The sequence below is a fragment of the Eretmochelys imbricata genome, chromosome 8 (assembly GCF_965152235.1).
Source record: "Eretmochelys imbricata isolate rEreImb1 chromosome 8, rEreImb1.hap1, whole genome shotgun sequence".
Classification (NCBI taxonomy): domain Eukaryota; kingdom Metazoa; phylum Chordata; order Testudines; family Cheloniidae; genus Eretmochelys; species Eretmochelys imbricata.
The window spans coordinates 14,868,579-14,894,755 of NC_135579.1; the positions used below are offsets into that span (position 1 = coordinate 14,868,579).

General features: G+C 41.0%; 1 protein-coding gene across 2 annotated transcripts in view; it reads right to left on the reverse strand.

Annotated features, from left to right (window-relative positions):
- Positions 1-2,715: 2,715 nt before the first annotated feature.
- Positions 2,716-26,177, reverse strand: part of P4HA2 (prolyl 4-hydroxylase subunit alpha 2) — a 101,693-nt gene continuing 78,231 nt past the window's right edge. For both annotated transcript variants that reach the window (XM_077824060.1, XM_077824061.1), the window contains exons 7-15: positions 24,169-24,368; positions 22,409-22,585; positions 17,260-17,330; positions 13,528-13,627; positions 11,898-11,951; positions 9,636-9,701; positions 5,580-5,648; positions 4,598-4,694; positions 2,716-3,198 (exon numbers count right to left, since the gene is read on the reverse strand). In XM_077824060.1, coding sequence (XP_077680186.1) covers positions 3,128-3,198; positions 4,598-4,694; positions 5,580-5,648; positions 9,636-9,701; positions 11,898-11,951; positions 13,528-13,627; positions 17,260-17,330; positions 22,409-22,585; positions 24,169-24,368 — 905 coding nt within the window. In that variant the 3' untranslated portion in view covers positions 2,716-3,127. The remainder of the gene's footprint in view (positions 3,199-4,597; positions 4,695-5,579; positions 5,649-9,635; positions 9,702-11,897; positions 11,952-13,527; positions 13,628-17,259; positions 17,331-22,408; positions 22,586-24,168; positions 24,369-26,177) is intronic.

Below are 26,177 nucleotides of genomic sequence, written 5' to 3' on the forward strand. Positions count from 1 at the left end.
CCATGCCCTGTGAGTTCAAACACTTTCATACACACTCACTCCACTTCTTTCTCTGCAGGAGAGGCTAAAGGCTAGGTGAGAGTATCCATTATGTATTATAGGCATTTACCTGGAAAAACAGGATCAAGTGAACAGTAGTCAGTTTGGTGTGTGAATTACTCAATTGCCTATCCCAGTCCTCTTGGTTGAGATGGTGTGACTTGCAGCTTTTGACTAGAGTTCTGATCTGTTCTGTTGGAGCCTATATACATGCCATGGTGATGGTCGTTCTAGAAATCTATAGCTACAATAGATAGATTCTTCTCCAACACCCTGAAATTCAAAGGAGTTAAAATCTTAGGTTTTAGCCCATCTCCGTTTCATCCAAATGTTTGTGGGTTTGCTATATGCTGCACACATTGTTCTAAAACAAAGCACATCATTTCTTGTGTTTTTGTTGTGCTTAGAGATTTTACCAACATAGCTACAGCTCATCAGTGGAGTTTTCTGAAGAAACAGCCAGAAACCATAAGAATTCTTAGCAACGCTTCTGGACAAGAGCCGTGAAAGATTACAGAAAAACGACCAAGTTGTAGTCAAGAGTACTGTGGAAAGGACACCGCAGATTAAAGGGGATTGCCCTCAGGGTCAGCTAAACTGGGGTTCAGTTCCTGACTGCCACTGGACTCACTATGTGAGCTTGGGCAAATCACATAGCCACACTATGCCCCAGTTTCCATCTATAAAATTGGGACAACACTTTCCCAGCTTTGAGAAACACTCAAACAATCTGAGAAATACACTCAGATTTTCAAATGCAGTGTGTAGTGTATTGCATTTATTACCACAGGCTTTGTGAAAGTGCTTATGATTTCACATTACTTACTGCAGCTGTTTGTAGGATAAAGCGATTTATTCACACATAATTATTCAATGAACAACCCTTCCCACCCATATCGTTCACAATGAATGATTCCATCAGCTCTATTCGTTTATCTAACCTTCCAGCCTTCTCTTCAAGAGTGTATTTGCCACTCATGGTGAAATTAAAACTTATGATTAGTACTTGATAGAATCAGGTCTAAGCATGTGCCAGACTTTAAGCATGTAATTCCATTGAATTCAATGGAAATATTTACATGCTAAAATGTAGGCATGTGCTGAAGTTTATTGCTGAATCAGAGCCACACTATCCTACCATCATACCAGGGAGGGTTATGTCCATTATACCTGCCATATGAAATCCAATACTCTCTAAATTGCTCTTTCCCTAAGAACACAATCAAGTAGGTGTAGTGCTTCCAGCCCTCAAGAGGATGTTGACAGATAATTAATTGTTTTAAGTATTAGTTCATTCAACAGTTACCTTACAATGGAGAAGAAATGTACAATGGAGAAGAAATCAATATTCATTTTATGACATTATGGGTGCAATTAGACACGGCAAGTTAACTGAATTTTCTTTCACTGAAGTCTCTTCTGAATGTCAATGCCCATAGTCTTTAAGCAATAATGTAGGTTTTTACGGTTTACTCTAAGGCGTTCACTTGAAATCACTAATACTCTAAAACGTTCACCTTCATACCAGTACTGGCCAGAAGAACTCCCACTGAAGTCAACTCCCTGGCACATCTGCACAAGAGTCAGCCACAATCTGGCTCAGTATTTCTTAATTTTTCCCTCAAAACATGTCTATTTCTTCTCAATTCTGCTAGACCTTTTGTGCTATTCACTCCCCATAAGTAATCATCTCATACTTTTTGAAGAAATTGTAAAGCACCTAAATACAGATATTTGGGCCCAATTTCTACTGTCTTGTGCTTTGTGTAGTCTTATCCTCTAGCCCTTGCCCCTTCATGAAACCATTATGATTTGGAAGCACTTTACAGTCCCTTCACATGTGTTAAGTGACCAACACAAGATGCAAGGCAGCCGGAAATCTGGCTCCTTGTGTGTCTGGTACAGAAGAAAATGATGACTTGAGCACAAGAACACATGCCCCAATCTATCCAGACACTTAAGCACGTGCTTAAACTTTGCTTGTGAGTTGTCCCGTTGACTTCAAGTTAAGGATGTGCTTAAGTGCTTTATTAGATCGGGGCTTCCTGCAGCAAAGAGGCACAGTACTATGGAAAGGAAACGTATACTTCTGGGATGAAAAAGTCACAAAAATGTGAAGGCGCCACACAAAAATAATGAAAATGTTTAAAATCGTAACTAGAGACTGTCGTAAATCTACCTATGTATTTTTCAAAGATTTTAGGTCTCCCATATACAATATTTCCTAAAGATAATGGAAGCATAGGAGTTTATTGTGTTGTAGATGTTTTTGTATTTCTTATTTTAAAAATGAAAGTGACAATTCTGTTAACTGGAGTAAGCTCAGGCCCAAACCTGGAGGTTCTTATTCAAGCAACGCATCCACTGAAGTCAATTCAGACAAAGGAAAAACCCAGGCTAAGTTACAACATTGTAAGCATGTTGTAAGATTTCAATACAGCTACACCAATTTACACGCTCAGTCTTGCAAGGTACTGAGCAACCTGAGCTCACTCTGGTTTCCCTAGGAGGTGTGGGTGCTCAGCACCTTGTGTGATCGAGCTCCGAAGTGCTAGTCCAAAACATTTCTAAACATAAACATTTCTAAATGAAGCAAATGGCCCAGACCCATAGATAAGCTGGGACACAGCATTAGACACAAGCTCACAGCAGAGGACAACTTTTTTTTTTTTTTTTTTGAAACAGCATTTATTTTTTAAAACTTGCAATCCACAGAAATACAATAAATTTAACACGTACACAAAACTTTGGCTCAATGAAGTATTTAACACCTAAAACATCTGAGGAATGAAAGGCACAAGACCAGGCGCTCAAATGCACTGAATTGCCAAAAGTGCTGTTTGCACTGCTATGACAGAAGAGACAACTGGGAGGGTGTGGTGAGAAGGTGAAACTGGGGGAGGAGTGGGGAAAATAATAGTTACCGAGTACTGCCAAGTCATTGCAGCCTTTTGCTTCTTTCACTTATAGAGGTTACATTCTTTTTAAAAAGTGCCAGAGCTCTTTCATAATAGAAGATGGATCATTTCTTAGAAATGAACTGAAAAAGAAAGGGACGAAAAAGGAAGAGCTAGCAGCAGGCTGGATTTCAGTCGACCTCTGTTGACCCACAAGGTCTTAAGAACTCATTCCCTCTTTCGTGGAACCATTTGTTTGAAACTGTGGAACAAAGAGATAAATTAGTTAGAACTGTACATGGAGCCTGTATGTAACCTTCAAAGTTTGGTTTCTACGGATGAAATTTTGTCTGGATTAATAAAATGAGGTGGTTGTACTGGATGGTTGTGTTCCTCCTTCTCCCGCACAAGAGCTAAAGAGACTCAAGGGAGGAGGTGCAAGGTACCTTTCCAATTCCCCAATTCTGGGGCCAGTCTTAACTTACAGCTATGGTGGCAACATTCCCCTTTGCATTATTCTGCCAATTTGGGATCAGCCCACAGTGCGGGCTTGCTCTGGTAATTCTCCCTCTGCAATGCCCTTTATGCTGGAGTGGGAGAATGGGTGGTGTAGACCTCTGTGTATTCCCATAAATATTCTCAGCTAATCAATCCACCTTCTATATTCCAGCACAAAGCAGCTGGACAGAGGATTGAGGATGTGGACTTTTGTTCACAGTCTGGAAGTGAACATCTGAGGCCCAAAGGTAGAATTCACTTTCCATTGGCCTGACGTCAAAATCTATTTACTTCCAGAACATGTTGTAAAACTGTCTATTTTGAATAGGTAATGATGGAAAAGATATTCCAGTGCAAGGTTAGAATTACCTGGGAGACACACACATACACACGCCAACTGCTTTACTTAGGGTGATTTGAAAGTAACCAATTCCTAAGTACGTTGCAGAAAAAGCTCTTCTCTTTGTGTTCCATTTGATCTTCTCTGGTGCTCTGGAAGTGTCAGTGCAGTAGAAATTGTTCAGATACTATTTAGTCAAAACTACATTGTCACTTTCCAGGTCACCAGTTCAGCTAACGAGTCCACCTTCTATATTCCAGGCAGAGTATGTCACCTGGGGATATGACCACAAAGGGACCTCTGTAAGTACTTAGGTCCTATCCTGCAAACACTTATACATGTGTTTAACTTTTAAGCATGTAAGTAGTCACACCGACCTCAGTGGGACTACTTGCACATTTAAAGTTAAGTCCATCTATATGTTTTTGTAGGATCACGTCTTGAACCCCAATCATCCTTGATTTTCATGGCATCTGGATCTAGAGATCTACAATATGGAAACAGCAGCCTTATAAGTGTTCTCAACATGAAAAAAAATGATGTTCACAACATTGACCAGAGAATGCAATAACTGGGTGTCATGTGTGATTTTTATTTGACACAACACTGGTGGAGTGATGTGTATTTATGACTCAAAATGGCAAAAGTTAAAATGGCAATGCCACAATTACAGAATCCTTTTCGAAGAGAGTTCAAATATTATCTTTTCACTGAAAGGGGAATTTATTAGACAGCTTCTTTTTGCGAATACAGACTAACACGGCTGTTACTCTGAAACCTTGCAATTTTTGTTACTAAAGGCAAGTAGAGGACAATGACTTACCCCATTTGCAGCCTACTAATACTGGGCAAGCTGCATGCCTTGTTCGATAATCACCCTCGCCACTTCTGAAAAGATTGTACCAAAACACTGCTGTCCCCTGAAAACGAAAGCCTGGATTAAACAAAGTTCAACACAACTATTCAGAATGTGTGTGTGAGAGAGAAAGTAAAAACACCAAGTATCTGGCTCTCAGTAACGTCAAGCTTATGGCTCACTGCTGACAGTATATCAAAATTAAATAATTTAAGCTCCAATTATTAATTTATCTCACCTTTCTCTTTGCTCTTCTGAGCTTCACATCTGTTAAATAAAGAGCCACTCATTCCATCCCTGCCATAGTGCACTCTGGGTTTATGGGACTGTCTATATCTTTCTTTAAATTGATCCAAGTTTTCCCTGTTTCATTCCTATGACAGGATGTCAGGACCTACAACTCTGCATAAGAAAGCCACAGCTGCTGTGCTAACTTGCTTGGGCAGCCAAGTCTTAGCTCAAACTCATGCATATAAATTGGTTGGGACTCTTTATAAGTCAGAAGGAACTAGGGACAGGGACAAGGGAGTCCTGAAAGGAGAAAAACTAGGTACTGCCATGCTAAAGGGGAAGCTCAAGATGAGGTTGCTTTTTGTTCCTATTTAAGATAAAGGAAAACCCTAAGTAACGGGCAGATGATGTGTTTAATATCTAGTATGGGTGTACTGTGTCTGGAGCAGGGGGTAATGTTACCTCCATGCAACTCCTTTCCTGTTAAAAGCTGCCCTTTGTAGAAATTGTTCAGATTGCCATTCTACAGCCACCCAGAATCGGGTATCATTGCTTTCTATAATGGCAATATATAGGCCCATAATCTAGGGCAGCTCTAAGTAAGTCACTGCTACCACTCGTACCATGTAAGTGTATGAAAGCAACAACGTTTTCACAAACTTTAGTGTGCATGTGGGGAAAGAGGAGAGGGACTATATACAAATAAAGGAGCTGTTACCTTTTGGGGCCAAATTGCAGCCCCAAAGTCTGGGAAAACTGTAGCACCTCCAGCTTCTACATCACTCATCTGGGAAAATAAGTTAACAAAGTCACCATAACACAAACATTTTATGATGCAATGTCAGAGCGTGCAAATCACAACCACTGAACCATTATAAAAGTGCCCAAAGCACCAGTGGAAACACAAAGTTATAACTCATATACTGTATAAACAGACAATTAATTACATGGAGGATGCTGAATTTGAAATGTGAACAGAACACACAAGACTTATATATAACTATCAGGGTCCAGACACCCCAAAGGGAGAAGAGGGAGTCTGAACCACAAAGAATAAAGCAGTGGTTGTATACAATGTTGTGTATAAAAATACGCCAATTAAGGTTTTTATGAAAGCTTATAATGTTCTGAACTTGATGGTCATTATGAGATATGTATACAGACTCTGCTTTTGAATCTATGTATTCACATATGTGGAATATGCTCCTGACTATGGATATGATTTTGTCACAGTAAAATTAAGCAAAATTCACAGAACAGTCTTGGTAGAAAGGACAAAGTCAGGGTATGGTCACAGCAGAGCTGAAGCCAAAGTCCGGGGCTGACAGCCTGAACCCCACCATCCGGGGCTGAAGCAGAAGCCAAAAAAGTCACAGAGATCTCTTAAAGTCATGGAATTCATTACCTTATCGTATCCTTGCTCATGATTGGTACTACAATTTCATGTACACCTCCCAAGCTAGTTGTTTACACAGAACTAACTTCAAGGACCCATCCATTGTCCAGCCAGGCAAAGATGAGAGTGGACCATTTGAGTTAATGGGAAAACACTGAAACAACTTGAAACTGACAAGAAAACCCCAGTCTCGCCAAACTGAAAAAGGAGGTTTCAGAGTAACAGCTGCGTTAGTCTGTATTCGCAAAAAGAAAAGGAGTACTTGTGGCACCTTAGAGACCAACCAATTTATCTGAGCATAAGCTTCCGTGAGCTACAGCTCACTTCATCGGATGCATACTGTGGAAAATACAGAAGATGTTTGTTTTTATACACACAAATCATGAAAAAATGAGTGTTTATCACTACAAAAGGTTTTCTCTCCCCCCACCCCACTCTCCTGCTGGTAATAGCTTATGTAAAGTGATCACTCTCCTTACAATGAAAAAGGAGGGTATTTCCTTCACCATAAATGAACACAGTCTGGGGACAGACCTACACATAAAACACTACAGCTTGAGCCACTGTAGCATTTTAATGAAGATACTCTATGTCGATGGGAGAGAGCTCTCCTGTCGGCGTAGTTAATCCACCTTCCCAAGAAGCGGTAGCTATGTCGGTGGGAGAGGTTCTCCAACATGGTGTCATCTACATGGGGGTTACGTTGATATAACTATGCTGCTCAGGCATGTGGATTTTTCACATCCCTGAGCAATGCAGTTCTACCGGTAAAGGTCTGTAGTGTAGACCAGACCTGAGAGAAAGACCCTTACCCCCGCAAACCCTGTTAAAAGGAAAAGGGTTTGAAGTGAAAGGATCCAGAACTGAGGGACAGTCTTGAAGACATGAGGCTGTCTGTGAACACTGGATTCCCCCCTTGGGGCTAGGGGGCATGCTGGGAAACTGAGCAAAGGTAAAAGGCAGTTGTATTAGAAAAGGGATTTTTATCTGATGTGTAAATGTAGAGATCTGAGGCTGGGTCTTTATGTTTATTTTCTGTGTAACTTGTATGTGTTTGTCTTCCTTACTTTGTCATCTTTGAATCTGTGGTTTTTCCATTAAATAAACCTTTTATTTTTACCCCCAAACAGGTTGTGCAAACTGTGTGGAGTGTGTCCCCCAAAGTTAGCTGGTAACAGGGGAGCAGGTTTCACTCCTTCAGGGGTGACGAACCACAGGGGAAGAGTCTTAGTGTCTGGTAGCTAAGAACTTGGAGTAGATGGATGTGGGGACTCAGAACGTGAAGGGCTGCTCAGAATAAGTAGCCTGGTGGGCTTGTAGACTTGCTATTGGTGTCAGGGCTTTGAGCCACAGCAGCAAGGCACCCAAAGTTATAAGGCAGGAAGTGAGAGAACCCCTTACTGGTCTGGGTGATCCTCAGAACATCTAAGCTTGGTCCATCCTTTAGGGTTCTTAAAGAAGCCAAAGATTTTTGTTCACTTCACATGTATATGTTATGTAGCGAGATAAGGTGGGTGAGGTAGTATCTTTTATTGGACCAACTGCTGTTGATGAGAGAGACAAGTTTTCGAGCCACACAGAGCTCTTCTTCAGGTCTCGGAAAGGTACTCCCAGCGTCACAGTTAAACCCAAGGTGGAACAGATAGTTTAGCACATGTAGTTAGCACATATTCTATGGAACTATTCAAGGTGGAATGGCCTGTTAACACCTCTGCAATCATAGGACAAAAAGAGGGTGTTAGTGCATTTCAGATTGATGTAATAAGCCATAAACTCAGTGTCTCTGTTCAGTCCATCTGTTCAGGCTCATCTTTTGAAAGTGTTGTGCAGGTTTTCTTTGCGGATGAAGACTGATGGGTCAGAAATGTCTCTATGTATTTCCACTGATTTCAATGGCCTTTAGATCAGGCCCTAGGTGAAGAGGTATAAAACTGGGTTTGATTCTGCTCTCTTTGAAGTCAACAGCTCAACCACTATTGCCACCAATGAGAGCAGGATTGGATCTTGTGTTTTGTAAATACTACTGTCCTAACTGTCATCACACTTTCTCATTTTGATTTGTTTTTCTGCTTAAAGAGTAACATTATTATTACTTTTGTGTCCCAGTTTGGTACCTACAATAAAAGGGCACAAGATGCCATTGGCATTAGGGGCCAATTCCCTCTCTCCCCAATCTAGAAAGCATAGTGCATGCAGCTTTGCAAATTAAAAACCTACATTTTAGCAACAAAACAATCTTTTATAATAGGCACCTTGGACATGCTGACATGCTGTACATGTCATATAATAAGGGACATTTGCTGTTGTACATGTACCACTGACAATGTATGTAATTTTTATTTGTTTTAATCTCAGTCAAGGTTAGTCAGAAAATGTGAAAAGCCCAATATGAGCTGTGGCCACTGAAATTTCATCCTAACTAACAGACCCATTTGGGACCACTGTTTCGGACAACTGTTTCATTGTTTCAGTCAAGTTGTTTCTGGTTGTTTTTACAAGCTACACTTGACATTTGAAATATCAGCTCATTCAAAACATTTTGCAAACGGGGTGACACCTACCCTGTATCACCCACAAACTATACTATATAACAGGACTGAAGACCCAAACTATTGAGATAATAAACAGAGGTTATCTGATAACTGTAGTATGTCATTGTCAGAATAAAACAGCCATGAAAGCATACCCAGGGCCATATACAGCTTGGAATCTGCTTGCAGAACTCCCATTAATTTCAGTGGGGATGATGCATGGTAATCTAGTGTATATGGCCATTAGGTTCCATGCTGGAAATGCACCACACTAACATTACTTTATTTTCAGTACTTGCATTTGTAGCAGAGTTTCTTAACTGAAGTAGCATTTCGTTAGTCATGTCTCCGTTTGCAAAGGTAATAACTACACTACTGTATATTAGCTTTGAGCGCAGAATTACAAAGGGGAAACTGCCAGAAGATCCACAACATCAAGTGCTATCAGACACCGGTGAAAAAGATGGAAGTCCCCTTGACAAACAACTGATGGCCAGGATGCTGAGTGAAAGGTTATGTTTGAAGTCACTCAGCCCCTTTCGAAGTTTCACTTTGAAACTTCTGAGTCAAATTCTCCTCTCACACCCGTTCAAATCCAGTGAAGCCAATGGATTTGTTCCAGTGTAAACAAGAGAAACATTTAGTCTCTATTCAAATTATGTTTTCCACATTCGGGGTAAGAGATACTGAACTGTGATAGCGGCAGATGGTGTGAGAACAAGGAAATCCCCACTTTCAGATGCTATAGCTTTTTAGTTAGCCCGTATTACAGCTTGTACGACTGGTTATTTCTAAATGTGATGCTACGGAAAGCATCACTCGACACGTACAGGATTATCATACTTACATAGTTTAAAAAAGTGGCCACACGATTTCCAGTCCCTAAACGCTTGAAAGCATCAGGTTCATCTTTCTATAAAATTAAATGAGAATCAACTGCAAACTTCAAGAGCACAAACAACAAGGACACAGGGGTACTTACATAGTTAAGAAACGTTGCTAGCCTATTTCCTTCCGATTTGAGTGTGCTGTCAAAGGGTCGCTGTAATAGATAACAACTTTAACCCAGGTTCCAAACAGGCTCACACTAATGTTACATGTGTGTAGCTCTCTGCAAAAACAATTCCAGTAGTTTGGCACAAAATGTGGACACTTTATATGGAGTCGCATATAAAGGCATTACATCTTGTAGCCAAACTAGGTTTGCAAATGCATGCAATGTGCACACTGGATAAGTATACACAGAATTGAATCAACGCGGTTCTTCAGCAATCAGTCTGAATGGAAATTTTAGGGCACAGAGCACAAACATTCTGCAAATAAATATTATAACCCTTATGACATTTTCATTGTGGATGGCAGCTGTATTGGGATTACTGGACTTGATCCAAACCCACTGAGGTCAATGGAAAGATTCCCATTCACTTGGTGGGCTTTGGATCAGACCCCTGGTTCTCCTAAATGTCTGATGCAGCTGCAACAGTGCAGGTCTAACCAATTGTTCCCACATATAATATACTCTGCTCTGGGAAAAGGAGCAGAGTATTTTTAGCTAACTGTGACAGGTTGTAATAGCAGTAATGACACCAGCCAGACACTTCCAACTGTCTGGGATTAATGAATGGAACAAGAATCCCAATTTATCATTAATCCCCAGAAAATGCTTTGAAGCCTCATTCGTTATTGTTTAGGAGTGGCATCAATCACCCACCTTCAAACAATACAAGTGACAATTTATTTCAATGTCTCAGGTGCCAAAAGCAGTAAGGAACTTCAGCCAGGAGATGTTAAGATGCATTGTTACGAAGGAACAAACAAGAAAGTCCCAAAGATTAGACAGGGAATGGAGGAAATCAGGATTAAAAAAAAAAACATTCAAAAATATAAACAATTTCAAATCAATTTTGGATGCAAGAATACATGTCTGTCCTGAAATGGGTTCACAAAAGGCACTGTGTATGTTTTAAATCACAATCAACTTGAAGTCAAAAATTAATAAGAAAATGTTTAGACCTTGACAGGCTTGCAGCCTTTCTGCCAAATGCAGCCTGTGTGAAGATTTTGAAGTTTTGGTTCCTAAAAACAGGTCTGAAAGTTTTGAGTGATTGACAGTAGTGCTCAAAGTGGGACATAATTTTAAAAAAATCACTGTACAAAGTTCTGTGAGCAAACAAAGAACTGTAAACTCGTATGGAGATTGAAATATGGAAATCTGCAATGCACACAGAGTGGAGAGGACCAGTCCAAACCCATATTGAATCTAATTGTTGCCTTGCATTAACTTAGGGAGGAGCTGCACTTGGAATTTATCTGGTAATTGCTGCCAAAGTGCCTAATCCAAGAGTAAAGATTATGTTGGCCAATTTGACGGCTAATTTGCGTTCTTTATTGAGATTCTATCCACCTCCTTTAGTTCAAACGAGGATTTAAATGTATTTATTTGCATCAAGAGATTACACAGACTCCAAGTTGACAGGAAAGCAATGTTCAGTAAAGCTAGCAAGCCAAAACTTGTTTATGAGCAGTAAAAGTTTGATAATGAACACGAGCAGTCAGTGTTGAAGTTTTGTTTTAATGCTGACGAAGGCCTCAATCCTGTATTCAGAAACATGAATGTGGAACTATGTGCTCCTGAAATCAGTGGGACTCTGATGGGTGTAGGAGTCCATGCTAGTGGGTCCAAATGCAGAACCAGAATCTGAATTCGGATTTAACCATAACACACTAACTAAACATTGGTTTAAAACAAGCAGCTATAAATGGAATACATCAAAAAAAGACAGCAAACCATAGCTCCCCAGTAGGGTTGGCACGGACACTGACTGCGTTTAGGCGGCACTCGTGAACTACTACTGTCTTTTTCAGCCTGGTACTCAGAGACCCAATTCTGCAAGGTTCCAAGTACCTCCTGCAAGCTGTTAAATACCCAAGCGAACAGGAGCAGAGGTCACTAGTCACCTTGCAGGGTCAGGCCCTAGGTTAATAAATATTAAAATAATTTTTCATGAAAACAAACATCATATCATCTCTCAAAACGAACCTTATTTTAAAGTACTATTTGCATTTAGCATTAATGGGAGCATTAATGAGTTTGACACTGTGATCTTACCCTTGAGAAATCAAAATGTGGCTCATACTGTCCTCCCATTCCATAATTAGCAACCTAGGGTGTGGGGGAAACAAACACATTTAATTGCAAATTAGATAGTTGGGAAGACAAATATTTTCTTCTTGGAGGCAAAGACCCAAGCCATATCCACCCACGGAGAGGAAGTGGCTTTTGACAGGACTGCACTGCACTCTTATTTTGTCACGTTATGTTTAATCCACACTTTTTCCATCACAAAATGAACACGAGTACCTAAATAAATATAAAGGGGGAAAATGTTTTATTACTTTGAAGGGATGTCTAATTAATTGAATGTGGTCACTATAACAGTCTTCCCTTGCTGGATCAATTCAGAAACTATTTTAAAATATTAAGCAGAAACTTTTTTTTTTTAAATAAAGCTGGAAGTACTGGTCCTTTGGCAATGTTCTGTTTGAATGTTTGACTATTATAGCAAGAGGCAAACAAATGAAAGAAGAGAAACAATGATTTTTCACATGCTTGTCCACCACCTCTTTCCACTTCTATAAACACATATAATCCACTGGCCAGGGTGTATTATGTGCTCCTCTATGTGCCTGATCCACAGAGGCTGTGAGTCCGTTACAGCTCCAGCTAGAGAGCCTGGCTTTAGTGTGTGCATTACACATGCATGGCCAGTTTCATACACGCAGATGGAGGAGGACAGGGAGGGTCAAAGGTGGATTTAAACTACTTTTCGCCTCCTCGGCTGTTTCCTGGTATGATTTAGTGCAGCCTCAGGGTCGTTCTATACTCTACTCAGCAGCCACAGCCACTAAGCGACTATCTGGCACCTGACAATAGCCAGAGAGGAGCAGGGCTCCAGCCATACTCTGACACTCCTCCAAAACTGCAGTCTACAAGGGGGATGTAGAGATGTTCTGGCAGCTCTGTGCCACTTATGGAACCCCTTACTGCAGGGCTATTCCCTAGGAACAAGATGCAGACAATTCACATTCCCTTTGTATCATCAGAATAGCACAAAAGGGCTGGAGCAGGGCTGTGAACTGGGCTCACGGTCTCCATATCCTTCTCTAGGGGGTCCTAAAGCCACAGCAATAAGGATGTTATTTTCCTTCCAACCAGGAATCTTCATTTAAAGACTTTTTATTTTTGCCAAATCTTGGATCCCTGCCCAAAGCCCGTAAGCCCAGAGAACATTTTAAATAGACCTGCGTGGCTGCCAAACTAAGAGAAAGAATCCTCCTCTCGGGGGTGGGGCTGCTGCACCTCCCTCTAAATGGCAGGACTGGCTAGTGGATTGCCAATGCTGCAGCTTCTCTGGCTCCACGTCTTATTCCTTGGCTGCCCTCTATCCTTCCACGTTGGCTAACCACAGGGAGAGCAAACTGACCCATTGCATGGCTCTGTAGCAGGAGGTGGAATGCCTATGACACTCTTCATGGGGTCCCTGTCCACCCACACCATGGGAATGTGACAGTTCTGCATCGCTTAGGCCTTCTGAGACCTGTTGAGCGAGATGTTTGGGAAAATATCCCCTTCCTATACCCACTTCCACATCAGGCCCAATCCTGACCCTCCTGACAGGCGTGGAAGCTGCTTACAAAGCATCGCGGTGTTAACCCAGGTAAGAAATATCAGAACCAACCTGCAATAGTTCAGCTGTTTTTACTGTTAATCCCGTGATATGCTGCATTCGGTGATTCACCCTGGCAACAACAGGATCATCGTGTTCCTCCAACCATGAACTGAGCGTGGAGGCGAGGGGAAAAGAGAAAGAAGAAAAAAAAAAAAAAAGTTGAGAAATCCAATGTTCGACTCAGAACAGCCCTACTTCATTATCTTACCTCACCCAACTTGTCTCTCTAATATCCTGGGACCAACCCGTCTCCCACTACACTGCATACGCCTTCACTCTGCCAGACACAGCTTTACCACATGACTCTATACCAGAACTTTTGGTGGTTTCTGCAAGGTTTTGCCACCTGCGAAGTACTTCAAATTTAGTTTCGGTCACAGACAGCAGACGCAGGTGTGAAAGGCTTTGGTTTTTGTTTTTGCACAGATATAGTACAACTTTTACCAATAAAAACTGCAAAAAGTGGGTGTTCTCTCTCTAACCTAGAAGGTGAAAGTAGAGGAAAGAGCTTCCAGGCCTAGCAAAGGGCCATCAACATTCTTATCCACACACAAGCCAAACCTTTCCCCTTTTCTCTGAGTTTAGTTCCCCACCTTGAGACATTTTAGGCTTCATTGTCTGAGGTTCTGGCCACTTGCTGATACTATTTATTTGTTGAAAAGTGTGACAAAACATATATGCAAAAAACCAATCAAAGGCAATAACCTTTGAAAAGCTGGAGCCACCCCAGCTTATGTGGCTTAAGCAAATCAGCGGCAAAGGTGCTCCCTTACATAAAATCTTGATAGACGAAAAAGCTGAGCGATTTGCAGGTTTTCAAGGTCTATAGTGATTTCAAAGATTCTGACAGGTGTTTCTCGTGCATCCAGAACCACCGTGGCAGTTACGGAGTTAGCTGTACCGAGTGTTGGGCTACAGCTCTTGTGCTCATCTAAAAAAAAAAACCCCACAAACTAGGAAGAATGCAGCTTTGCAGGCTTGTGATGCTGATGAAGTTGGTTTGTTTTGAAAAATGTTACTCTCGCATACACTGGCAAAGAGGACTGAAGAGACTGCAACCACGGGCTACAGACAGTAAAGACAAGCACATGGTTTTTTTGGGCCAGTGCAACCTATCAACATCAGCTGAAGCTGTATTGACCTGGCTGCTGTGCAAACCTTTGTTGCGTTAAGCACAGAAACATGTCTGCTGTTCCTGAAATGTGCAGTTATTCTGCCAACCGTTAGATAATAGGAACCCAATCTACCCACTAGTTTAAAAAAAAAAATTGTGCCTTCTGTTAAAACCTGTCCTGCAACCACAGATTGCCCCGTCCATCAGATATCCCTGCCCAAGATAACACAAGATGTAGACATCACTGTGATTCCCTCCTCCCCTTACCAAATCACTACATTCTGTTTTTAGCACATGGCTCAGTTTGTGATCTCGGCCTTTAAGCAAAGCTTCCAGGGAACATTTCCACCTTGAGATTTAGCATTGGAAATCTAGGTGCATGTTTCTGGTAGTCTAGGTGCAAAATCTGATTGATTTTTGGATTACAAAAAAGACTTCCCCCTCAGAAGTTGCTGTGTTGCAGTATGCTGGATACTCTCTATAGAGGTCTGATTTTCCTGAATGAGAAAAATGAAAACACAGCCAGCAAAGGAGGTGGAAAACATCATGCAGGGAAGTAGGGTAGAGGTAATAGTCAAAAGACTAGGAGGTTGAAAATGTGCATGACACAGTTGAAACGTAGCACAACCACCCTTAAGCCTGAGGAAACCCACAGTCCTGGCCCTCCCGATACTGGGGGAAGGCAAAGGGAAATAACAAACGTCCTTTTCCTTGAGAAGATGAACTTAACATATGAACTGATGCAATAGAGAGAAGCAACTGGGCTCCCTGAACCTGACATAAAGCCCACTGAAGTCCAGGGAAATCTTGCCTTGAAATGCTGGAAGATTTTCCTGCCCTTCCTCATCACGTTTACAATCTATTGGCTTACTCCAGCAGCAACCCGCGTAGCACGCATCTAGAAACTGAGTAAATGCTCTGCAGGAACTTGACGAGGGAGGGGCAGGAGATAAAACTGATTAACCTTAAAAAGGAAATATAATATGCTTCCCTTTAGAAACAGATGGCAGAGGATTACAGCCCTGAACCTGGAAAAGGTATTAAGGCCAGGTTGACACTACACACTTACTTCAGTATGACTACATTGCTCGGGGGTGTGAAAAATCCACATCCCTGAGCAATGTAGCTATCCAAACCGTAAGCCCCTGTGTAGGCAATGCTATGTCGGTGGGAGAGCTTCTCCTGTCAACAAGGCTACCGCCTCTCACAGGGGTGGAGTTATTAAGCTCTCCCGTTGGCTTAGATCGTCTTCACCAGAAGTACTACAGCTGCATAGCTGTGCTGATGCAAGTTTGTAGTGTAGACCCTCAAACTTGATGCAGTAGAGTGAAGGCAATGGAGGGATTTAAAAGGGGTGTTGACGTGGTTACATTGTATAGTTTCTAAACCTCTCTATTCACCATTAGAAGTTTTTCTAAAAAGATATGCTCTAGACCAGGGGTTCTCAAACTTCACTGCACCACGACCCCCTTCTGACAACAAAAATTACGACATGACCCCAGAAAGGGGGACGGAAGCCTGAGCCCGCCCAAACCTTGGTGCCCTAGGTATGGTGGGGCAAAGCCAAAACCCCACTGCCCTGGGCGGCGGGGGATTGGTGGGCGGCGTTAAAGCCCAAGCACTTTAGCCCCAGGCAGGGGACCTATAACTTGAGCCCTGACACCCAGGGTTGAAGTCCCTGGGCTTTGGCTTCGGCCCTGGGCGGTGGAGCTCAGGCTTCAGCTTCGGTCCTGAGCCCCAGCAAGTCTAAGCCAGCCCTGGCGACCACATTAAAATGGGGTCGCGACCCACAGTTTGAGAACCACTGCTCTAGTTCAACTACAGGTATTGGACTTAAAGCAGTAATTAATTCAGGGAAGTTCTATAACCTGGCTTATGCAAAAGATCAAACCAGATTATCACAATGCTCCCTTTTGACCTTTAAAATATATTCATCTATGAAGGTTTAACTTCTCTAGAAACATAACTTTTATAACAATTTTCAACATCAGCAGGGTTTTTGTGAGACTTTATGTGCAAAGTATTATAATACTGCTCGATATTCCAAACTGTATATTTTGAGTTTTGTTTGAAAACCATTTGGTACAGGTCGTCTTGTTGCCAGAAGGAAAGGGACAAAAATATTTGTGTTTTTAGATCAGTAAAGCTGGATAGACGCTCCACAAAAAAACCCCTGCATAATAAATTTCTATTCTATTACTCTAAATTGTACATTAACATAAGGATTCATAAATCCTTAAATCCAGAATTAAAGTATCTTTATAGTTAATATCAGTGTTACTGCTATTTAAAGTAATAGAGGCTATTGTCTATGAGTCTCGTAAAGCATCTAAGGCACCGAATTTGCACACATTCAACCTCCAGAATACAAAAATAAAAAGCATTAATTAAAGGCCATAAAACTCATTGTCTAATCTTAGATGTAGTATAAAACACAGTATATGCAATTAAAGCGATCTAATCAGATAGATAGCATTCTTCATTCTACACTGTCAATGAAAGCAGGCAGACAAGGGAAGAATGTTAAGAAGAGCATATGGACTAGTGACAGCTACACCACTGCATTCAGGTTGAGTGGAGCTTGAAGACAAAACAGTAGGATGCAAGTTCTTTCACAGTCATCTTACCTTTTTGACACCCTGTAGTTGGCCACTGTTAGGACACCTGTTTTGGGGTCACGTACCGTGGCTCGTGCCAACTGTGTCAAAAGAAATGCCAAGGACAAAATTAACAAAGAATAAACAGTTTAAAAAAAAATCTGTTTCAAAATTCTACCAATTGCCTATTTCCCTCCCCAATTGTCAGACTCCAAATTCCTGGGTTAGATATATTTCTGGGTGAAATTCTTAGCTTCAATCTGGACCTTATTCTGATTTCACACAAGAACAGTCTATGATGCAACGTGGATGAACTATAGCGGTCATCCTCCTGATTAGAATCTGGCTAAGGGGGCTGCATAAACCATGGTATCCATTAAAGCTATAATTTGACGTTGCTTGACTAATAGGTTTGGAAAGTACTTTTGTCTGAAGTATGGCTTGGGTCGATATCAGCAAGAAGGAACAATTAAGAAAATTAATGACCCATGAAGTTTGTGTGCTTACTGACAGAGAAGAAAGAAAGTTAACTCTTGGATATTCTCTGGATTCAGCCAGATTATTTCAAAGGTGGGCTGGGGTAGATCATAAGAATTGCATTGTCGGAGAAAAAGACAGTTCTCACTCTTCAGGTTGGGTGCAGCAAGTCAGATACACTTTATTATCTCAAGCAATTGCACAGAGGGAGAGAGTGCACTAGGACACAGGGTTTCCCCCACCTAGGCAGGTCTCTCTAAAGATAAACAATTAAAGCAAGCATTTATACCTTTATTATGGACAATAATGAGCAACAGCTGCATATTGTTTATACACATTCCTTCACGATATCTTATTTTTCTCACCAATTTCTCTTATAGTCTACATTCTATTCTTATCTAATACAAGGTCACAACAGCCTCTCTCTCCGTTCTTTTCCCACTCGCTTCGAACAATCCCCGCTTCTACAAATCTCATGCTACTAAAGCTAGAGTTAGCTCGACTCCAGCTCATTTCAGAGGCCTGTGCCCAAATTCCCTTTATCTACTTCCACAGCATTCGGTGTTCACAAGGAGTGGGTGAGAAAAACAAGGACTTTGTTATGAAATAGGTTAGGCAACTGAGGAATTCACAGGATCCAGCTCACTGAAATCACAAGGGAGCACGCTCATCAGAACAAGGGAGCCCTCAACCTGTGTACTTGATGGACATTGCCTCAATGGAAGTGCACAGGCTCATTGTTTCTCTTAGTGTTGGGTTTATTAGGTACAAGTGCTGGGAGCAAGAGTGTTGGGCTGGGGATGTATCTGCTGTTGGATCAGGTGAGAATGTTCAGCACTGTGGCCTAGCAGAACGAACCCTGAACTCCTGAGTTCTAATCACAGCTCTAACATGGATTTATTGTGTGACCTTGGGCAAGTCACTTCACTGCGCCTCAGTTTCTCCATCTGTAAGATGCAAAAGTTTCACCTACACTACAGGGATGCTGTTGGGATGAACAAGTTATATCACTTTGAAGATGAAGAGTGCCAAACCCACTTACTTACATGTCACCCCCATTCAATCACAATCCCTCTTGACTTTTGTATTTTTTTCCAATGCATAATCACATTTTCCTTCATATTTCCCCAAATGTGTCATTCTCCTGTTTCCCTTCCAATCTGCTTGTTAGGTTTCTTGTCTCTACCCGCAGCTCTTGGCACAACTTTCCCCATAATTCTGACTAATTTGGTATTTTGTTCCAGAATTCTGCTCCATAAGTCATAGATTCATAGATATTAAGGTCCAAAGAGACCATTTTGATCATCTAGTCTGACCTCCTGCACAATGCAGGCCACAGAATATCACCCACCCACTCCTGTGAAAAACCTCTCACCTATGTCTGAGCTATTCAAGTCCTCAAATCGTGGTTTAAAGACTTCAAGGAGCAGAGAATCCTCCAGCAAGCGACCCATGCCCCATGCTACAGAGGAAGGCGAAAAACCTCCAGGGCCTCTTCCAATCTGCCCTGGAGGAAAATTCCTTCCCGACCCCAAATATGGCGATCAGCTAAACCCTGAGCATATGGGCAAGATTCACCAGCCAGATACCCAGGAAAGAATTCTCTGTAGTAACGCAGATCCCACCGCATCTAACATCCCATCGGGCCTATTTACCATGAATATTTAAAGATCAATTAAGCAGGGAAGTCAGGCTGACAATGTTTTTCTTTATTTGGACAATGAAGTGTTGCTTTCTGCAATATAATTTAGCTTGCCAAACTCCTCATTACCCTTCTATTTCCTTTGGGTTCTCCATATGGTTTCTTTCTGTGGTCACCAGTTGACCTAAACAAAGAAGAGAAGCTAAAATATGCTTGGCTACAAACTTATTAATTGGTATCTCATTTGTGTGGTGCTAGAATACTCCATTTCTCTGTAAAATCTTGTCTTCTTGACTTTAATCGTGTATTCAGCTCATAGTAGACCTGACTACAACATATAATTAATAATAGTGGATTAAAAACAAAACAGAAACACCCCAGATTTCATTCCTAAACCAACGTGTGCACTCTATGGTTTCTGGGCTTTATAGCATCTTCATTAAAATTCTGCTCTACTATAAATTCCATTCTTTCCTACTTAACAGCACAACTGCTTTTCTTCTCAGGCAGAAGTCTCAGTTCTCTTTCAGTTTTCTCTCTCTCCACCCCTGCCCCAGGCGGCTTCTTCAGTATTTCAACAGCACAGCTTTTCCTGTAACCCAGGATGACTGTGCGTTATAAGTGAGAGGTCAGTGAGGCTCTATACTTTCCTCTCTATGATGCACCTTTGTCTAATCTGGCACATCTGTATTACGAAGAAGCCATTGTTAAAATTTACAATTACATTCTATATGCTTCCATGCTACACCTGTCCCAGTGCAATCCATGCCTTTTACAATTAACAGTTTTATTGTTCCAGCAGTTCAGTTGATAGTTCGGAACAGATTCATTTAGTTTAGAAAGCAATTTTAACAGTTGACGAAAATATGACTGTATTTTGCAAATTGAGCATGAAAAACACCTGGTCGCCCTGAACAGCTACCCCCTCTCAAACGCAGATGTTGCTTTTCTTCAAAAACAAAGCCTTGGCACATTTAAACCTGCAGATAATGTTTGGAACTGGGAGGAGAGATTTCTCGAGGAGATATTCTACAATATTAGGGATAACTTGGGAACTCCCAACCTTTCCAAATCCAAGATAGTAACACACTACCTCACAGAGCTCTGCCTGTAAAACTTAAGTGATTACTGAATAAAGTTTCCTGGCTGAAATTACATTTATTTTATTTAGGAATTATCCCATCATAATGTTATATTTTCCACCCTTCTGGGCATAACACCATGGGTTTCAAAGTAAGTCCAGCAGTTAGGTCTGAGACAGATGCTGAAAAATTAAGTTTGTGAACAACTATGTAGGAATATTTATAAATTCACCTAAAACTATTACATTTACCTACACACACTGGGTCTGATCCTGATCTCACATATACTCGTGAGGAATCAAGAGTAATTTCACTGAAGTTAATGGAGCTATGCTGATGTAAAATTGGTGCATGTGACCCGGCAGTGATTTCATAAATGAAATCTGAACAGCAAACACACTAAATTAAGTCAGTTGTTAATTATTGTCTTATTATATTTATAGCCCATTTGCTTTTCCAGACTAGAAAAAATTTCCAGTGATAAAGGCTAGTTTGAATTTTTGTTTTATCTGAAGCTTTTGAAGTCCCAAGGACCATTTTACAGCATGATGCCATGGTGAAGCATCAGGAAAAAGATTTAAGTTCATGGAGGTGCGAGTCTTGAAAGAGAAATAACATTTTCTGCCAAGGCACTTGGCTGATAAACACAGAAATCTAGCTTCAGAAACTTACTAAATATAATTCATGTTCCTAAAAGGTATCGATTTCTCACTCCATTTCCAATTATATCTTAAAATATTTCATTCAGAAATACATGAAGAAAGGTTATCCTCACTGGTATTTTAATTGCATAGTTTATAGCAATAGCGAGAAGAAACAATTAACATGAATAATTCATTATATAACAATCAATATAAATGCTTTTAATTTTAGTTTCTTGACAGACTTTGCAAAGCAGAATGAATCAAGCTTAACATCTAGTATTGGTTTTGAGCTGCCATTATTTTCCTTTTTGAGGTTTAGCAAGTAAAGGAAGACAACTGCAGCACTGGAAAACTACACCGGCTAAAGAAACATTAGGTTCATATTAGCTGTACAACACAGTATAGCATTGTTTATGATATATGGTGTCACTACAACTTAGAGTCTGGGTAAAAAGATACCACACCAAGACTTGAGCCCATAATCAGTGCTGGCACTGCATTTGATATGCACCCAAGAGCAGAGAAGGGGGTGCTGAAGAATCAAGCCCTCTTCTTTCCAGCTGTCCAGGTAGACGTTAGAGATCCCAAAGCGCCTTTGGAAGAGAAGTAGGTCAAGCCCTCACCTTGACCAATACTCCACTTTCATAACAAGTTCCAGCATTCAGGACTGTAAGCTATTGTTGAGCATACAAAAACATGCTCTATTTGTTCTATTTTATGCAATGCAATAATTCTGTGATAAGACATACCAGTGACTTCAGAAGAACACTGCAGCTCCATTCATCAATGGAAACACAGCCTAGATCAGACTGAGATACTGGTTAACATACTTTGTTTTAGGGAGGAATACATTGCTTTTACAACAACAACAAAAGCAAATAAAGGAAATAAAAATATACCTCCAAGAAACAAAAGAGGAAGCGTTTAACAACCGAAGCAACATTATTTCTCCAATTCTTGTTTGTTATGCCCTAGAGTAAAATCTTCAAAAGCATCATCTTCAAAAGTGGTTTAGGAGCCTAAGTCTCCATTGGAAATTAATGGGACTTAGGCTCCTTATGAGTCACTTTTGAAAATGAAACTTAGGCCCTGAAACACTGAGCAAAGCAATGCCTAAAAACCTTTAAAAAACTGGGCCTTGGGTTCCTAAGTCACTTAGGTTGCTTTTGAAAATTTTACCCTTAAGTTCATCGCACGTTGTTTAGCTGCACTGTATAGTCCAGGATGTGAAATTAGACATTTTGAATCCACTTGCTTAGTCTTCCTTATTAGAGATAAAGTGCTGAAACAGCAAGTGTTGGTGAGATGGAAACAGCAGAAGAGGGGACACCTACTTTTGGTTTAGCCAGCTCCTTAATTTTCTCTATTTCTTCATGAGACATGACATCATAGTATCGGACGATATAAGGGCTGTCCCATTCATCTTCTTCCTTAAAGGGAGCTATGACCAGATGGGGATTTCTGTTTCCATCATGGTACCTGCAGAACAGCCTCTTCTGTCGCCGAGGTGTCTGAAATATAAGCCCCAAACACACACACATTTGTTTTCTTTAAATGTTTAAGACCAAAACCAAAGTGTTCTCTATACTGTGTAACAGAAGATATTGGGAAACTGAATGTCCACACTATCTGACCTAGAAAATTTATAGGATTGTTACTTTACAATCTTCTGCGAGTAAAGAGTAGTGACTAGTCTTTTCTCCCCTATGTTACTGAGTAACAGCTGTGACATTCTACCCTCTATAAATCATAATAAATTACAGGTTATGGAAACCAAATGACAAAGCAAGTAGCCAACTGGCTAGAATTCTGTTTTTCATATGTAAGGCTTTGCAGCAAGACTGATGAAACAAAGAAAAGAAAAACTCAGAAGACCCCAAAGCAGTGTCTAATCTAGGAATTACAACCACGTTTGAAGACAGGTATCAGAGACCACTCCCTTCTGCCCTCTATAATGGCGATCAAAATGGTTGCCCCATAGAGACAACTGATTTCAACAGTAGTTAAAGCATGATAGACCCTTGACAGAAAATAGCTTCTAGCACACCCAGCTACAGTGAGTGTTCAGAATGGCTGACCAGACACGCTGGAAGGACAACCATTTGCAACACCCTGTGAATGAGCAGTGGAGAGCCTTTTTTTCTATGTAGGTTTATATTATGATGTCCGAATGCCTAGCTGTTAAACAGCTGGAAGTTCCAGTGTGGACTTAATTAAGAAACATGCTCTCAACTCTTCCAAGTGCAATATCTAAATGACTCCACATTAGGAAGAACCTAAGCCCTGCATCAGTGACCCTGCTTATACATACAGAAACCCAGCTCAGTCAGAAAGGGCAGTTTCTACCTAAAGGGGACAAGAAACCACAGCCTACAGGCTTCCTATGTATAGAAGGAGAAGCAGAGTCCTCAAAACTATGTTCTTTTCACCATCTACCGGCAGAGAAAAGTAAACATGTGGGCTAGTCTATAGGAGAATGATGGGGATAGGGAAAGAGGAGAATTTTTTTTAAAAATTATACTATGCAGATTGCTTAAATAATAATAATTAAAAAAAGAACTCAGGGGTCAACATGAGATGGAACAGCTAGAGAGTTAATGGATTCTGTTTCTATACAGAGGCCACCATTAAGAGGTCAACATTCACAGGCAGATACCACTTAGGGATAATCACAGAGTTCCCATTATTCTGCATCCCAAATGCAGAATAATATCATGGTAAAGAGATTCCAGTGAGTCACCTAAATTCTACCACAACCACTGTGATTGATTCAATTTATCTACCACGTCTTTCCCCTCACAGGCAGACATTTTTTATTCCATTATTAATTTTCCCCCAGAATATTTCTGAATAGAAAGGGATGACTTTTGAAAACAGACCCCTTGCTGATTGTAGAGTTACATACTTGCTGGGACAGTGGCATCTGGCAGGGAGCATGTGTTCTGAAAAGTAGCTTTGGAAGGGAACACTATAAATCAAACTGAAAACTTTATTATAAGCCATAGGAACTATCAGGACACAGCCCTTGGCAGTCTATACAGCAACATGTACTGTAGAAAGAACGTCCCAAGTCAGCACTTTGTACTTCTCTCACCATTTTCACACCTTCGCCTCTGCAGAGAGCCTCATAGGTATCACGCTCTGGCAGATAGTCAGCAGGTCTCTCATAGAGCCCACCTTGTGTGGCCGATTCTGTTATCGTTGACGTCTTATTTAGTAGCTTTGCCACTCTCTCTTTCTCCAACAACTTCTCAAAATATCGCAGGTTGCTGCCTGCCCTCTCGTGAGCAGAATCTTGGTTCGGGAGAACGAAAAGAAAAAAGAAATAGTGGAATTCATTCGTCCTAACTCAATAATCTAGTCAGAGAAAGCCTTGAGCCCATCAACACTGCACCAGCAATCCTGCCCGTGTCAGCCTCTCCCGAGATATTGTTTTAGAACAGAGGTGCAAACATACACAGTGGGCTCCCATCTCTGAAATCCATGAGAACTGAAAGCCAGATCAGCTGTACACATCGAAGGGAGAGCTCAAGGTGTTTCTTCACCTCTTTTGTCCTCCCGCAGAGGTGGCTGTAATCCTTTTATTTATTTGTATGTTTTTATATAAAATATAAATACAATAAAAACAAAAATATATATTATATATATGTATATGCACACGATGGAAGTAGCATATAAATAAAAGAATTCATCGTTCATTATTTCCAAACCTGAAGAATCACCCCCCCACCCCAAAACCCTGAAGTCATAGAAGTCATTCAAGGCATCAATAATTAAAGTAACTAAATAGATAAATAAGTGAGACGATACCCTATGACTGTCAGGGACTCATATAAGCTAAACTGCAAAAGCATGCAAAAGTTTCATGTGTGATGCGACAGCCTCATATTTTTTTCCAACCATTTCTATTAAACAGACTAATTTTTTCCATTTACGCAGTAGCAGAGAGCTCATTAAGCCAGTCTGTGTATGGGAGAGGAACGGCAGATTCTCACTTTCTTAAAATAACTCTTTTGCCCTTTAGAAGAGTTACTGCAATCCATTTCTTAATGTTAACTGGTAATACCAACTCATCCAGCACTCCTAAAATGCACACGCTTGGAGACGGAAAGATAGCGACATTAAAGTTTTTGAGAGAGCACTGAATGCGGTATTGTTTGACGGGTATAGAGGATATATGAAAGGTTGGCATGTGGCTGTTCGAATCTCCAATGTGTGCTGTACATTGCAATCCAGCTTTAAATTAACGTTCTGGAGTCCAGTTGTACCTCTTTAATATCTTCTTCCTTGTGATTCATTCAGAACAAGAACGTGAAGTATCCTTCACGTTAAGGCAAATATCCTCCCAGATTTCTGCTGAAATGTAAGGCTAAATTCTTTCTTCCCATTTCGATTAGAGACCGAGATTAAGAAGGTACTGCAAAGTGCTAAGCCGCCTAAAAGTAATTCCTACAGAGTGACTTTTGCTTCCATTTCTTAACATGTTCTTCTAGAGGTGAGAGAGCTGCAACAGACTAATTGTCCCCTATCCTGACATGAGTCCTTATGCACAGCCACTGAAAGAAGGAACTCTGAGAACTGCCTGTCATCCTGTTGGAGAACACAGTCCCCACCAGCACCCACACAGGCACTGCAAGTTCAAAGAGAGTGGGAATGTCTGGGGTAAGGTCTGAGCCATGACCTTCACTCCCACTTTGCTCCAGCCAGGCCAAGTTGGCAATATGCTGCATCCTCTCCACAGACAGCAGAGTTCCCTCTGAGGTGAGCACATACTGGAGGTTTAAGGAGGAGGTCTGGTTGAGTTAGTCTAGTTACCACACAGCCCCCTTTCCCCACCCCTCCTATCTATGTGCAAGGCACAATCTTGCCTTGAGTGAAGCCTAAAGATGGATCAGAGCTGCAAAGTTCAGATCTGGACAAGAATATCTCCAGAAGTTTGGGGATACTCACCTGCAGGGTTTTGGTAAGAGCCAATCTTTAGGAAAAATTTCAGGATTGTGCCATCTAGTAGGTTTATTAAAGGAGTTATCTTACAATACTAACAGCATTAGACCTCTTCCATCTTGTGGGGATTTAGGTTAAATCAATTTTGATGTGTCTACA